The sequence below is a fragment of the Acipenser ruthenus genome, chromosome 3 (assembly GCF_902713425.1).
Source record: "Acipenser ruthenus chromosome 3, fAciRut3.2 maternal haplotype, whole genome shotgun sequence".
NCBI lineage: Eukaryota > Metazoa > Chordata > Actinopteri > Acipenseriformes > Acipenseridae > Acipenser > Acipenser ruthenus.
In genome coordinates, this window is record NC_081191.1 from 35,462,959 (window position 1) to 35,476,420 (window position 13,462).

The 13,462-nt window shown below is 38.2% G+C and overlaps 2 protein-coding genes across 3 annotated transcripts; one reads left to right on the plus strand and one right to left on the minus strand.

Moving 5' to 3' along the window:
- Positions 1-353: 353 nt before the first annotated feature.
- nkiras1 (NFKB inhibitor interacting Ras-like 1) lies at positions 354-4,847 on the minus strand. 2 transcript variants are annotated; one of them, XM_033993105.3, is made up of 4 exons: positions 4,690-4,847; positions 4,409-4,528; positions 3,603-3,844; positions 354-1,918 (listed from the first exon to the last, which is right to left on the minus strand). In XM_033993105.3, exons 2-4 carry the CDS (start codon positions 4,500-4,502, stop codon positions 1,676-1,678), a joined length of 579 nt encoding a protein of 192 aa, XP_033848996.1. In that variant the 5' UTR covers positions 4,503-4,528; positions 4,690-4,847; the 3' UTR covers positions 354-1,675. The 2 variants fall into 2 exon arrangements, with proteins under 2 accessions (XP_033848996.1, XP_033848997.1); XM_033993106.3 differs by having other exon boundaries at positions 4,694-4,842.
- Positions 4,848-5,294: 447 nt separating this feature from the next.
- On the plus strand, positions 5,295-9,531 carry LOC117435704 (large ribosomal subunit protein eL15). The gene is made up of 4 exons (XM_034059065.3): positions 5,295-5,408; positions 6,364-6,545; positions 6,966-7,102; positions 9,171-9,531. The coding sequence occupies exons 2-4, from the start codon at positions 6,374-6,376 to the stop codon at positions 9,474-9,476; spliced, it is 615 nt and encodes a 204-aa protein (XP_033914956.1). The 5' UTR covers positions 5,295-5,408; positions 6,364-6,373; the 3' UTR covers positions 9,477-9,531.
- The last annotated feature ends 3,931 nt before the right edge of the window (positions 9,532-13,462 follow it).

Sequence of the window (13,462 nt, forward strand, 5' to 3'; positions counted from 1 at the left end):
TATTAATTGTTTTCATCTCAGTCTAGCCATTACCTTGAAAAGGTTTCAAACAGTGGTTCCATCTAAAAAAATAACCCAATCCACTATACATTGTGGCTTTTTAATATTACTTTGTTTAATGCCAGTTTGGCTTTAAGATTCACAGCATATACTTAAGACTGATTTTATATGCAAGCACAGTAATGTCTGAATATTGTATTAGATTCAAAAAAGGCATTTTATAGCAACCTTCCCTCTTCATAACACAATTGTAATCTATTTCTAGAATGACATTGTGCAAGTCATGGTGCTTAATGCTAAAAACAAACACCTGAAAAGGAACACAAAGTTCAGTAACTCAATACAAAACCATCCATACTTCTTGCCTTTATTACACAGGAAATATATACATAACAAAAAAGGAAACATTCAGTTTTATATTGAAGTATCAAAAATAGAAACTCAAACAAGGCTCTCTTCGGTTTTTCACATTTATCTTCCCATTTTACCCCAAAAGTGCTTTTTAGGCTTAATGCCTCATAAATCAAGAAGGATTATATTTTGTATGTCCTACACAAAATAAGCATTGCAGTGCATTACTGTTGCTACTGTTAAATCATTTGCTCAGCATCCAGTCTTGTTAATTCAAGAAGATACATAACATGTAACAAATATAGTAGAATGTTAAATATTCTTAATTTAATAAAGAGTATAGAATAGTGCTGCTGGTTTTAATGCTGTGTTGTGTTCTGGCTGTATATTTTAATAAAAAAAATTTTGCAGAGATTGTCCAGTATTTCTAAGAAGCTGAATCTATGTACTGCAGTTATGGGTTTTATCAGAAGCACAAAGCATTCTAACCAAAAGCAGCTTACTAAAGAGGGGATTTTGTATGTATTTTTTATTTAATGTTACTACTTGGGTCTCTGATACCAAGAATAATTCAAAAGATTTATAAAACAGATGACCTATAGGCACACACTCTGAAATAAGTTTTAAAAAAGAAAATAAAATGTACAAGGGCTAAACGAATAATTAGAAACCCCTGTTATACCACCGACAATAGGATGCAGAATATATTGGGGTGTATTGGGATAAGTGATTGTTACCACTACCAATTCCTTCAGGGAAGTTGAGCTGGAAAGCGACATCTGTTTTTTTTTTGTAAATGAATCCAGTATTTTGACATTTATTTGAGATTTCAGAAGTTATTAAAGTGCTATTTTTTTTTTCACTTGAGGCTGTTCTTTATTAAACTCAATATGTAGGCACATGTCAACAATTATTAGGCCTCTATAAAAGTCTATCAGATCTGTTGTCTTCCCTGAAACTAACTTGTAACAGGATGAAGCTTTTCTATATTACACATGACAGGGATTTGATTTGCAAGTCGTGAACGACAGCTCATTTACACAAAAAGTGTGTGTTTTCCAGTTTGTTTGTCCTTCCCCTGTATATTCTGAATTGCTGTGAGTTGAGATACTGTATATTATTTCAGGTATCTTTGTTAATTACAGCCGAACAATCTCTACACAGTAATCACAGTTTGATTCCCTTTTATTGCTTGCCATTTAAAAGCTCACGTTTTAATGTACTGATTTTATATTTATATATATATATATTTTTTAAACAAAGTGCTGTCACTTTATTATTTACTTTAGCTGCCTAATTCTGCTCCTCTGTTTTGCAGGGGTGCTCACATGTCAGAGGAAGGGGTCCCCTTGCTCTTCCTCCCTGGCAGGGGAAAGGCAGATTTGCTCTGGGGCTGGGTCAGTCGGCTGGTGAGAACAGTGAAGGGTTCAATCAGACACTTCCTCTCTGTCACAGTTACCTCCCATAGCTTCACCTTCTCTCCCTTGGCCCACAGCTGAGCCGTCTCGGTGTCTACCTGCCTGTGGTCCTGCAGATCTGTCTTGTTGCCTAAAACAATGACTGTAACCTACAAATAATAAAAGAAAAATTAAAAGGGATAAGTTAACACAAAATGTGGTTAACACAAAACTGAATATCCATGTGATCAGGAAGTAGTTAACTTGTTTAATGAAAATGTATTGTGAATTACACATCGTAGTTATAAACATAATTCAAGGATAGACCTAAATTACTGATACTAAGAAGCACTAACCTTGAAATAATGCAATGACCATTTTATATACAGATTTGTTTTTTGCCCTAGCAGATATAGCTACCTGTTTGTTTTTGATGAATGTACCTTTACATGTAGAGTCAACTCCATTGCTTGGGACCTGAAATCCCACTAGAGTGTACACTGCCTACCATATATTCCATGTTAGCAAGATAGACATTACATTTTTGCCTACCTTTCCAGAATACAAGGTTAAATGGTCCTATAGCTCACTTTCACTGTAACTGAAATAGCCAGCATCATTTTTCCCAGGAATCCTAATTATTTTCTTCTGAGCATGTTAGGATCTCCAGACATGGTATTGGTATATAACACACCACAGCCTTCAGGATTCAGAGTAAACAACCCCAGACTGTAGGATGACCTTGGTACCACAATAGTTTAAATCCTTGCAGGAATAAGAACATTACTGTTTTGTTCGACTCAACAACCACTATGGTCATCATTTGTAACAACAGTACACCATATATGCCCAGTAAATGTGAAACTAGTCTTTTATTTTCATTCTTGTCAGGTCAGAAGCAATACTTGTTTAGTGTCAATATTGGGAAGCACTGCAATTCAAAAACTAAAAGAATGATGACTTTCACCTCTGACACATCAGTTTCACTTTACAGGAACAATATGTTTATAAGAGTCCTTTAAAATAATAATCTAGAAAGGTGTTTGCCCACGGTAAATCAAGCCAATACCCACTTGCATATAGTTATGCTCTTACAGATATAAGACTAGGCAGCTGGTGTTTTGGGGTAATGAATTGTTATGACAATCTTGTGCATGTTTCATTCTTTCACCGTTATGAAGGTCAATACATAAATCCTACAAGTCGTTCACAACTTACAAGAGTCAAAGTTCCATCAATTCAATAAAACAACCTGTGCACATAATAGTAACTGCAAAAATAGTTTAAGTGAGATCAATACAATGGCTAAAGCTGGATGTGGGCACAGGAAATTGCAAGTTTACTGCATATGAACATTACTGGTCACTCCTGAGCAAAGATGGTTCTGTTATATACAAGTCATATTTGCAATTCTAGTGGCAGTATTGTTTCACATGAGAGAGTCATTTAAATGTATCACTCACCACTGGTCATTCATTTCAACAATAAAAACATGTCCCATTATTAAGTGTCAGTAGTTCAAATGAACACAGTTATTTTATTGCTGTTATTGTGAATTACTTTTTTGGTTAAAGCATGTCCCTTGAAGCACACAGACACTCGACTTTATCGAGGTAATGTGACCCTAATGTGAATAAATAAACTAGCCCTGAAACAAACTGCACGTGGTAAGGTTAACAGTAAACTTTAATTGGAGGTAGTGTTTTTTTTTTTTTTTGTATTCCTTTGTTGGACCGACTAAACTACACATGCCCATACTCTTTCTTGTACTATGTTGCAGAAAAAAAAGACAAGATATGGGCCTAGAGTTGTTGAATGAAAGGTAACCAAACCTTTAGAAAAATTCTACTGTACCTCTTTTTTGTCCCTGGACTTGTCAATTTCCTTTTTTAATATCTCGACCCTCTTGAAAGACTCAAGGCTGTCCACGCTGTAAACCAGGACAAAGCCATCGGCAAAGGAGAAATAATGCTTTGGTAGTTCAGACCCATCTTGTAGCCCTCTAGTGTCATAAAGACGCAACTGCTCCTTCACTCCTCGATCTGTTTCCACTGATGCAACATAGACGTCTTCAAGTGTTTCATTAGATTCACATCCTTCAGGGTGAATAAAGTTGTGAAACAATGTGTTTTGACGTTATTAGTTGATCACATAACTATACATTTGTATAAACTATAATAAATGTGACACTTTGTCGACGGGTCAGATGACAGAATTAGAATACTGATCTTAAGATTTAAATCAACCTAACCCTAACCCTAATGGAAAGAAAAAATGTATGTTTTATATTGGACAAAGTGCGTGGCTCGTCTTTCTGCACAATGCCACATTCTCGATCTTCTTGGCCAGTCAGTGTAGCTTCACCTCACCCGGAATTGAACATGACCTTGTTTGTTTGTTTTCTCAGTACTGACTAGGGTATTCCGTTTGTAAAATGCAGTGTTCACTGCACAAATTTCCATAATGTATTATATTACGAACTCATGACACGTACGTGGTGTAAATAGTGTGTTTTGCTACATACAGATACTCAGTATCTAACCTGCACGTAGTCACATTAAAAATAAACACATTAAAAAGTAGCAACTGACGCCTGCCTAGTTTCATGTGTTGCAAATATGATCCCATATACATTTAACTTGAAACAATTAAAGGCGTACCGACTGCATGGTTTCCATAGAGCAGCTGTTCCAGAATAGCAGTCTTTCCAACAGAAGCCAGTCCACAGACCACAACTTTACAGCCCTTTCCCATGCTCTGTTTTTAAAACACCTTTACTCCTATGAAGAAATAAACAATTACATAAACAATACTGGAAAAACTAAACTGGAAATATTTAAATACCGAACGAATACTCAATTGGAGATGTACTAAAATATGTTAATACTTAACATTATGGTATGCAATACGACCATTTAACTGAGATGGAAAACATACTTACTTGCTAGGTTATCTATAATATAAATTGCAGGTGTCTGAATCAGTGACCTTGTTTTCCTGCAAATAATCCTCCATTCACCTCAACGCGTGACCACTGCAGTGGTGTAAATTATACAGGAAGCGCAAGGAATGTACTGCGCATGCACCTCTCTCCTTGCATTCTGCTGCAAAAACGTGTATTTTACGACAATTCGTTTTTATTTCCAGACAAAAATTAAGCATACATCTGATGGACGATTTGCATAAAATAACCAAAAATCCTGAAAAAAATATTCGCTGTCAATTCATGATCACAATGGCATTCTCTTTAAATGTATGGTTTTTTTTTTTTCTACAGATGTACATATAAATTTAGAGCAAAAAAGAAACGAATGAAAAGAAAAATGCATGATTCTGATATGACCCGAAAGCAGCACCTATCCCGACTCATGTCTACATTTAACAATTCACGATTTATGTTTGTTTAGGAAATACTGGCCCTACAGCTTTTACAATTATTATGTCGTAATTTGTTTTTTATATGTTACAAGTCAAGGTGACAGTATATAAAGTAGTAATATATATAGTACTGTTGTGTCATATTTTCGATTGATTCCTCACTACCAGACTTCACTACATTTCCCAGCTACGCTCTCGTTGGCCCAAGGAAGTTACGTCAGGGCGCTGTGATAAAGCATGTTGGGAATTCTGCCACTTCCTTTCCGGCTGGTACGCCATCATGTAAGGGAGTTTTTGTGTTTTATGCTGTTTGTGCAATCCTAATAAAATCTTTATAAAATTGAGCCATCGAGACATGATCAGCTTGGTATTACAAAGTGCACGTTTTAAATACACATACACAAATTGTATTTATAGGATAAGCTTACTGCGTGAGGGATATACAATGGCTTAAACTGGGTCGGGGCACAGTAAACAGTAACTGATTGAGAATATATTAATGGTCACTTCTCAGTACAATTATTCTGTAATGTAACGTTTCGTAGAATATACTAGCTGTCTTAATGACCAATGTAGTCGGGGATAGGTGGAGTTTTCTCGGTGTTTAAAACTGGGTTTGTTTTTAATTTGTACGTTTTTTGTGGTGTGGGCCTGAAGTGCTTGTCGGCGTGGCTTATCCAATGGCATGTTTGTGAATGAGCGTGGCTCGTTGGGAAAGATTGTGATACATTTATTAAATGGTTATTTTATCATCTTTCTACATGCTTTATCCGTATTGTAACCTGCAGCTGTCCTAGTATGTTCAAATTTCTAAGTAGGCCTCGCCCTAAACTTTCTATTTAGCATCACTATCTAAAATGTAAGGGCTAGTTAAAAAAAAAAAAAAAAAGTGTGTCGCTTCGGATTTGATTTCTGTAGGTGAAATCTCAACTGATACTTTAATTGCTCTCAACGTGCAAGGAAGTGTGTGCTTAACAAATGCTTGTAATCAAGTCGTATGTAAGGCATGTTGGCTACCGAATGGAATCAATGATTTAAAGTTGGCTGAATTGTGCAGTTATCGCCGCTGTTGAAACTGCACAGATGCTTCAAAACATACAAGCCGCGTCAAAATAGTTGCACCTGTTTTCAAGGACAGTTTTTGTAACCAGTGTTAATGGTTGTGCTTAATGTATTTGTAAAGCTTTAGCATAAAGGTCTAAAGTTAAAATGTATATCGATCTTGCGTCTATCACAGATAAACCAACATGGGAGCTTATAAGTACATGCAGGAACTATGGAGGAAGAAGCAGTCAGACGTGATGCGATTTCTGCTGCGTGTCCGCTGCTGGCAGTATCGCCAACTCTCGAACCTCCACCGAGCTCCTAGACCCACCAGACCCGACAAGGCTCGCAGACTCGGATACAAGGCAAAGCAAGGTACGCTGGTAAATTGTCACTTGCTTATTGAGTAACTAACAGTGGTCTTCAGCACTATCTAGAATAGGACGTCTGCACATGGGGATATTTCAGGATCACTGTAGTTTCAATAAATGTTAACAATTTGTCAGGGGTGCAATCAATTAGGAGACCCCTGTTTTGGGATTAGCAGTGGTGAAAGTTTATAGTAATTTGTACATTAAAACATGTACTATATTTAAAAAAAAGTGGCAGCCCTCAATCAAAACAGGACATGAGTACATGCAAGACAGGCAGCAGAGCAGTGCTTAGGCCTTTAAACATGATATAATATGTCCATCTATGCTTTTCACTTTTTCATGTGAAATGTATTCCAGATGTAGCAATTGGGATATTTAGAAATACAACAAAGCTACAAAGTTAACCATCCTGTGTTTGCAGGTTACGTCATCTATCGTGTGCGTGTGCGCCGTGGTGGTCGCAAACGCCCCGTCCCCAAGGGTGCCACCTACGGTAAACCTGTGAACCATGGAATCAACGAGATCAAGTTTGCCCGCAGTCTGCAGTCCGTGGCTGAGGTCAGTATAATTATTCAAGTACATTACATTTAGGGCTTCTGATTTTAGGTTTTAACCGATAAAACACTGTAAAAACTGGAAATGTTTCCCCTTATCACATTTAAAAAAAAAAAAAAAAAAAACTACAAAAATAATAAATACATTTCCCTGTGTTGCTGGGCAATGTCCCACCTTCCTGACTTGTATCTATCATTGATTCGTTCAGAATACTTTAAACCCTCCCCAACTACTGAGTGACAGCACATTCCTACATTTCTATTGGAGACTCCGCTTGCAAGATTTAAAACGAGATTACAATCAGGATGGAGGCTTGTTAGCGGGATTTAAAGCTGTATTACAGTTAAGATACTGAGGGTTTAAAACAGAATTGTGGCAAAATGTACAAAAATACCTACACACAAAAACCCCAGAAGAATGTGCCCGTGATCATAGGGATTTCGTTGTGGAAGACAGCAAAGGAAGGAAGGTACAACTTAAGTGTGCAAGTACTGTTGAGTTACTATATATATTTTGACACAAAAAAAACGCTCAAGCATTTTGGAAAGTAACCGAAAACACAAATTTCATACAGTATATCAAAAACGAAAGCCCTGAAAAAAACGATTTACATAAAACTCAAATAGCTAAAAATAAGCACTGAAAAATACAATTAATAAAACCTGAAAAACAGAAGCCCTAATTACATTAAATGTGTGCTTTCAAAATATAGGGCCTGCATTATTCACCCTTGTATATTGTATGTGTTTTATATTTTAAAGAAATTTGACGTGTGTAAACAGGGCCCTTATGTAATATGCATTAAACTGGCTAGATGTCTAGATCAGGTGTTCCCAAACTTCTTTGGCTCCTGACTGAGGACCCCCACCCGAAATTGAGAACTTTTATAGTGTGGCTGTATGTTCATACAGGTAGAAGTACTACTGCTTCCATTATGTTCAGCGTCCTTTCTCAGACATTTAAGAAACCGCTCCATATTTACTGTAATCAGTTGTACATTGACTGCAAAGGTAAGCGGGAGCAATATGGTTTATTTTTTGGGGGAGAAGATCTATCAAGTACTTGTACCGAAAAACCATACATTGGCAGAAATCCTGCATTACATTTTTATTTATTAAAGTGCTTATTTTCTTCTCCTTACAGTCGCTCCCTTTTCTTGTATAAAGATGTATACTGATAGAGCTAGATGACATTAATGTTGCATTAAAAATAACCCCAAGCACCTGGCGGCAGCTTTCTTGTAAATTAATTGATCCCTGCTCTGGGGAACATTGCTTTGTTGGTGTCATTTGGTAGGGAACTATGATCCCCTTAAACCATCCCTCAGCCCCCAGTTTGGCAACCGCTGGCCTAGATATGCCATCGTGTAAAATAAGTATTACTGGTTGTAAAACACAGGGCATGGGACAGTAATGTCAGCTCCTATTGTATGGAATTAAACTTATCGGGTACATGAAAGAATTGCCCTACGTGGTGTGATGTCAAGGATAAATGCTGGTCTGTGCAGCTTTTAACATTGGAGTTGATGGTGTCTGTGTAGCTAAGGGGGTGCAGATGGGTGTGAAACTGATGCCATGTTGTTTTTGTATTTTGAACTTATGTTTTAAAATGTCTGTCTAGTTTTATGTATAGTGGTATACAGTAGAGTACATGTTTATGAACCCATCGGCAGCAGTCAAAAGCTAAAAGTACATTTGGCAGAATTAGAAAAACAATACAGCTTTATTTTTTTCTATTTAACGTAATTGAACAGTGACCCTACATATAAAGGTGTACTTATTTTTAGGAGAAAAGGAAGCTTTTGTTTAGTTTCCATGCAATTTCTGGCAGGTGGTTGTTAAATAGGCAAATTATTGACTTCCAAATTTATTTAATAGAACAAACCAGCCACGGCATTCAAATTAAATCGGGATAAAGCCAGTGTATAAACTAACAAAATTCACAGCTGTTTCAAGCCTAAACAAATGAAGGTTGCTGCAGGTTTGGCTTGGATGTTCATGGGTTAAAGTCCAGTTAAGCTTCATACAGCTGGAAATGATGGTCCCTAACAAGATTATATTTTTATTCGTAGGAGCGTGCTGGCCGTCACTGTGGTGGCCTCAGAGTACTGAACTCCTATTGGGTGGGTGAAGACGCCACATACAAGTTCTTTGAGGTGATCCTCATTGACCCATTCCACAAGGCCATCAGACGCAATCCCGATATCCAGTGGCTCACAAAGCCTGTCCACAAGCACAGAGAGATGCGTGGGCTTACATCAGCCGGCAAGAAGAGCCGTGGTCTGGGCAAGGGCCACAAGTTCCACCTCACCATCGGTGGCTCCCGCCGTGCTTGCTGGAGAAGACGCAACACCCTGCAATTGCGTCGCTACCGTTAATCACTGTAGTGCTTGTATATTTCATGTGGTAATAAAGCATCTCTTTTGGATGGTACTGGCTTGTGTTGTTGTTGCTGCTTCTACAAAAGACACATTGTGGCACCCTGCATGCAAAATGTTGAGGTTTAACTGGAGAAATAGCATTGGTTTATATTGGTGCACAACACTTCCGAAGAAATATATAATGGGTTGTGAGGGTGGCATTAAAAGGAGGGGGGTAATATAATGAGGGAGACTATATTGGCATGATCCAGGGTTTTTGAAGTAATGCGTCTACATGACATGACTTAAAAGTGACCCTTGATGTAGGTGCTTCCATCAAGACCATTCAAGTGGGTCGGTGTGTTTCCAGTCTGTAGGTGCCTTACCTCTCTCTGTGCAGCAGGCCCTTGAACACCATATGGATAAAACTATAACCCTGGTCCTAACAGTACTGAAGATTAGTACCCAAGCATCTGGATAAAAATGATTTTAATTTATTTTAAGGATATTCCACGAACTACTTCTGCAGTTAGTCTATTATGCCTCGGATTTCTCGATTGACACATTTTAAGATTACTGATGTGATCGGGGGTATATAATCTAGGTATGTTCATCAATTTATAGAGATGTGGCTGAGGGGGACTGGTTTTGAATGTAGGGAGCCCTCATGACCATTGCCTACATTGTCAGGTATATTGATAAATGGCAATTTATGATTAATCCAGGGTGATTTACAGTCGTAAATAAAAATACATTTCAAGAATCACAGTACAAGTAACAATACAATTAAGAGCAAGATAAATACAATGACTGGTTCTAGCAAGTACAAGTATGACAAAATACGATTCAATAACGGAGCAGATAACAGTGTCAGTGATAGTTACATCAGGATATAATTAAATACAAAATACTACAGATTAAATAACACTTGACCGATTACAGTACTCTAAAGTACAGGATTAAATGCAGTAAAATAGGGGGCAGATAAGAGCAAGTAAAGCGCAATTTAAGGAAGAGTGGTAAGTGTCCAGAGGGAAAAAAGAGGAGTTCTACAGGTGCTGCCTGAAGAGGTGAGTCTTGAGGAGGCGCCGGAAGGTGGTCAGAGACTGGGCAGTCCTGACATCTGTAGGAAGGTCATTCCACCACTGTGGGGCGAGGGTGGAGAAGGAGCGGGCTCTGGAGGCAGGGGAGCGTAGAGGAGGTAGAGCCAGTCTTCTAGTGCAGGAGGAGCGGAGAGGTCGAGTGGGGGTGTAGTGTAATTGGTCTGCTGGTGTTAGCAGCACAATGAAATATTTGATTACAATAACCCTGACAAAGCATAGGGGTGCTCTTTTATTTTACATGATTGCTGTAACACTACTTTGACATCTGTTCTATCGTCCATTTAAAATCTTCACAGTCACAATGCTCATGTTACCAGTATACCTTTATACAACAAAAGGTGGTGTAAGAACAAGCCCACATTTTTATGCATTCATTTGAAGGGGCTTCTCAAATGTGTAAGGTTATGGGGGTACCCCTGAGGGCAGCAGTGTGGAGTAGTGGTTAGGGCTTTGAACTCTTGACCGGAGGGTTGTGGGTTCAATCCCCAGTGGGGGACACTGTTGTTGTATCCTTGAGCAAGGTACTTTACCTAGATTGCTCCAGTAAAAACCCAACTGTATAAATGGATAATTGTATGTAAAAATAATGTGATATCTGTATAATGTGAAATAATGTACAATGTGATATCTTGGATAAGGGTGTCTGCTAAGAAATAAATAATAATAGTTCTCCATTAGGAATTTTCATTTGGATCAAAGGTTATATGAAATCTCACAATTATGTCCAAAAGTCATTTTTCTGTTGGGGAGGGGTGGAGGGGAGCAGTGTTGCTTTTCTAGACAGTCCCATATCACCCAGACTTTATTTTCTTATAAAATCTTTTTGGGGGTAAAATAGAGACCTTTTATTGATTTTTAATTTTAAAACCCCATATATTGTCTTGGAATTTCAATATTTGTTTAAAACTAAAACCTTCCTAGTAAAATTGCCCGAAATCTGCCTCACCTTTGGATACATTTGCTGGTACAGTAATTTTTCCTTCATGACAGGAGCGCCTATCTGGTTGCATTGTACACATGGTGGTGTGATTGCATACTTCCAGCTAAAAGTGGGGTCTTCGTAACAGTGAGGTTGTACTGTAGATCATGCCCTTTTAAAAGCACATTATTTTAATATGCAATCCATCCCACAATTCCAGTGGTCCCCCAATTTTATTTTTTCTTTTACATTTGGTTATGATGTTTTCTTTTTTTAACCCCCAAAATGGATTCCTGTGAAATAAAACAAACTCTTTATTAATGTGTTAATAAGTACAAAACAAAAACAGGCCTTGCGCTATTTACAGCTAAAAGCTAAAAGCTCTACTGAAAGACCGACTGGATGAATGAACTCTGCAACTGAACTCAACTGTCATTGAGCAGGCTTCTCATTTAGCCTCAGCAGAGTGGGTGGGGAATTTCTGGAATCAAGTCACATGCACTGCCAGGTGCCTCTGAGATTGTCTGTTGCAGGGGTATCAAACTCCAGTTCTCGAGGGCCACAGGGTCTTCTGGTTTTCATTGCAGCTTAAGCTGTCAATTAATATTTTTTTAAAAAATTTAGTCGTTGCCAGTTAGTTTTTTATTATTTTCTCCCAAATTTGAAATGCCCAATTATTTTTAGGCCCAGCTCACCGCTACCACCCCTGCGCTGACTCGGGAGGGGCGAAGATGAACACACGCTGTCCTCCGAAGCGTGTGCCGTCAGCCGCCCTCTTCTTTACACTGCAGACTCACCGTGCAGCCGCCTCAGAGCTACAGCGTCGGAGGACAATGCAGCTCTGGGCAGCTTACAGTCAAGCCCGCAGGCTCCCGGCCATACTACAGGGGTCGCTGGTGCGCAGTGAGCCGAGGACACCCTGACCGACCCTCCCCTCCCTCACTATCCTGACTCCTTCCCCTCCCCTCCATGATCGCTACAATATGTTATACATGTACCGTGTGTGTGTGTGTGTGTGTGTGTGTGTGTGTGTGTGTGTGTGTGTGTGTGTGTGTGTGTGTGTGTGTGTGTGTGTATATATATATATATATATATTAGCTCAAAGAGCCAGCTGCCCTATATATATATATATATATATATATCAAAGAGCCAGCTGCCCAACGTTTCGATATGTTGTACATATCTTTCTCAGGGGAGCCTGTGTTTGAATCAAAACATTGGAGATATTTATAGGTTTTTGACAGCATGACATAACTACTTGTTATTGTTTATATTCAAATCCATGATTTATTCTTACATGATGTAATTGTGTTCTATATATTGTGACACCGTTTCTACTTCTATCTTTAAATCTGTATTCTAATTAACTATATATATATATATATATATATATATATATATATATATATATATATATATATATATATATATATACATACATACACGGTACATGTATAACATATTGTAGCGATCCATATATAGCAAAGCACTTGTTTCTCAACAACTTTTGAGTGTTTTTTTTAAGTTATTATTGTAGCTAAATGAATAAGTAAATACATACATAAATAAACAAAAACAAAAAACAAAAAAATATACCAGAAAATTGGAACATTAAACTTGATTTCTGTTGCTTTTTTAAATGTTAAATTCAAAAAAGTAAACGGGAAGGACATTAACCCGCGAAATCTAAAATTCCAACATGTGGCTCTCTGCTTTCCTGTCCAACCACTCTCTGTTTGACCCTCTCCAATCTGGCTTCCGCTCTGCCCTCTCCACTGAAACCGCCCTCCTGTCTGTCACCAACTCACTTAAGTGTGCCCGAGCTGCCTCTCTCTCCTCTGTCCTAATTCTCCTCGACCTCTCTGCTGCCTTTGACACTGTTGATCACTCTATTCTACTATCATCTCTTGCTGACCTGGGGATCTCTGGCACTGCTCTGGCCTGGTTCTCCTCCTACCTCTCCAACCGCACTTACCAGGTAA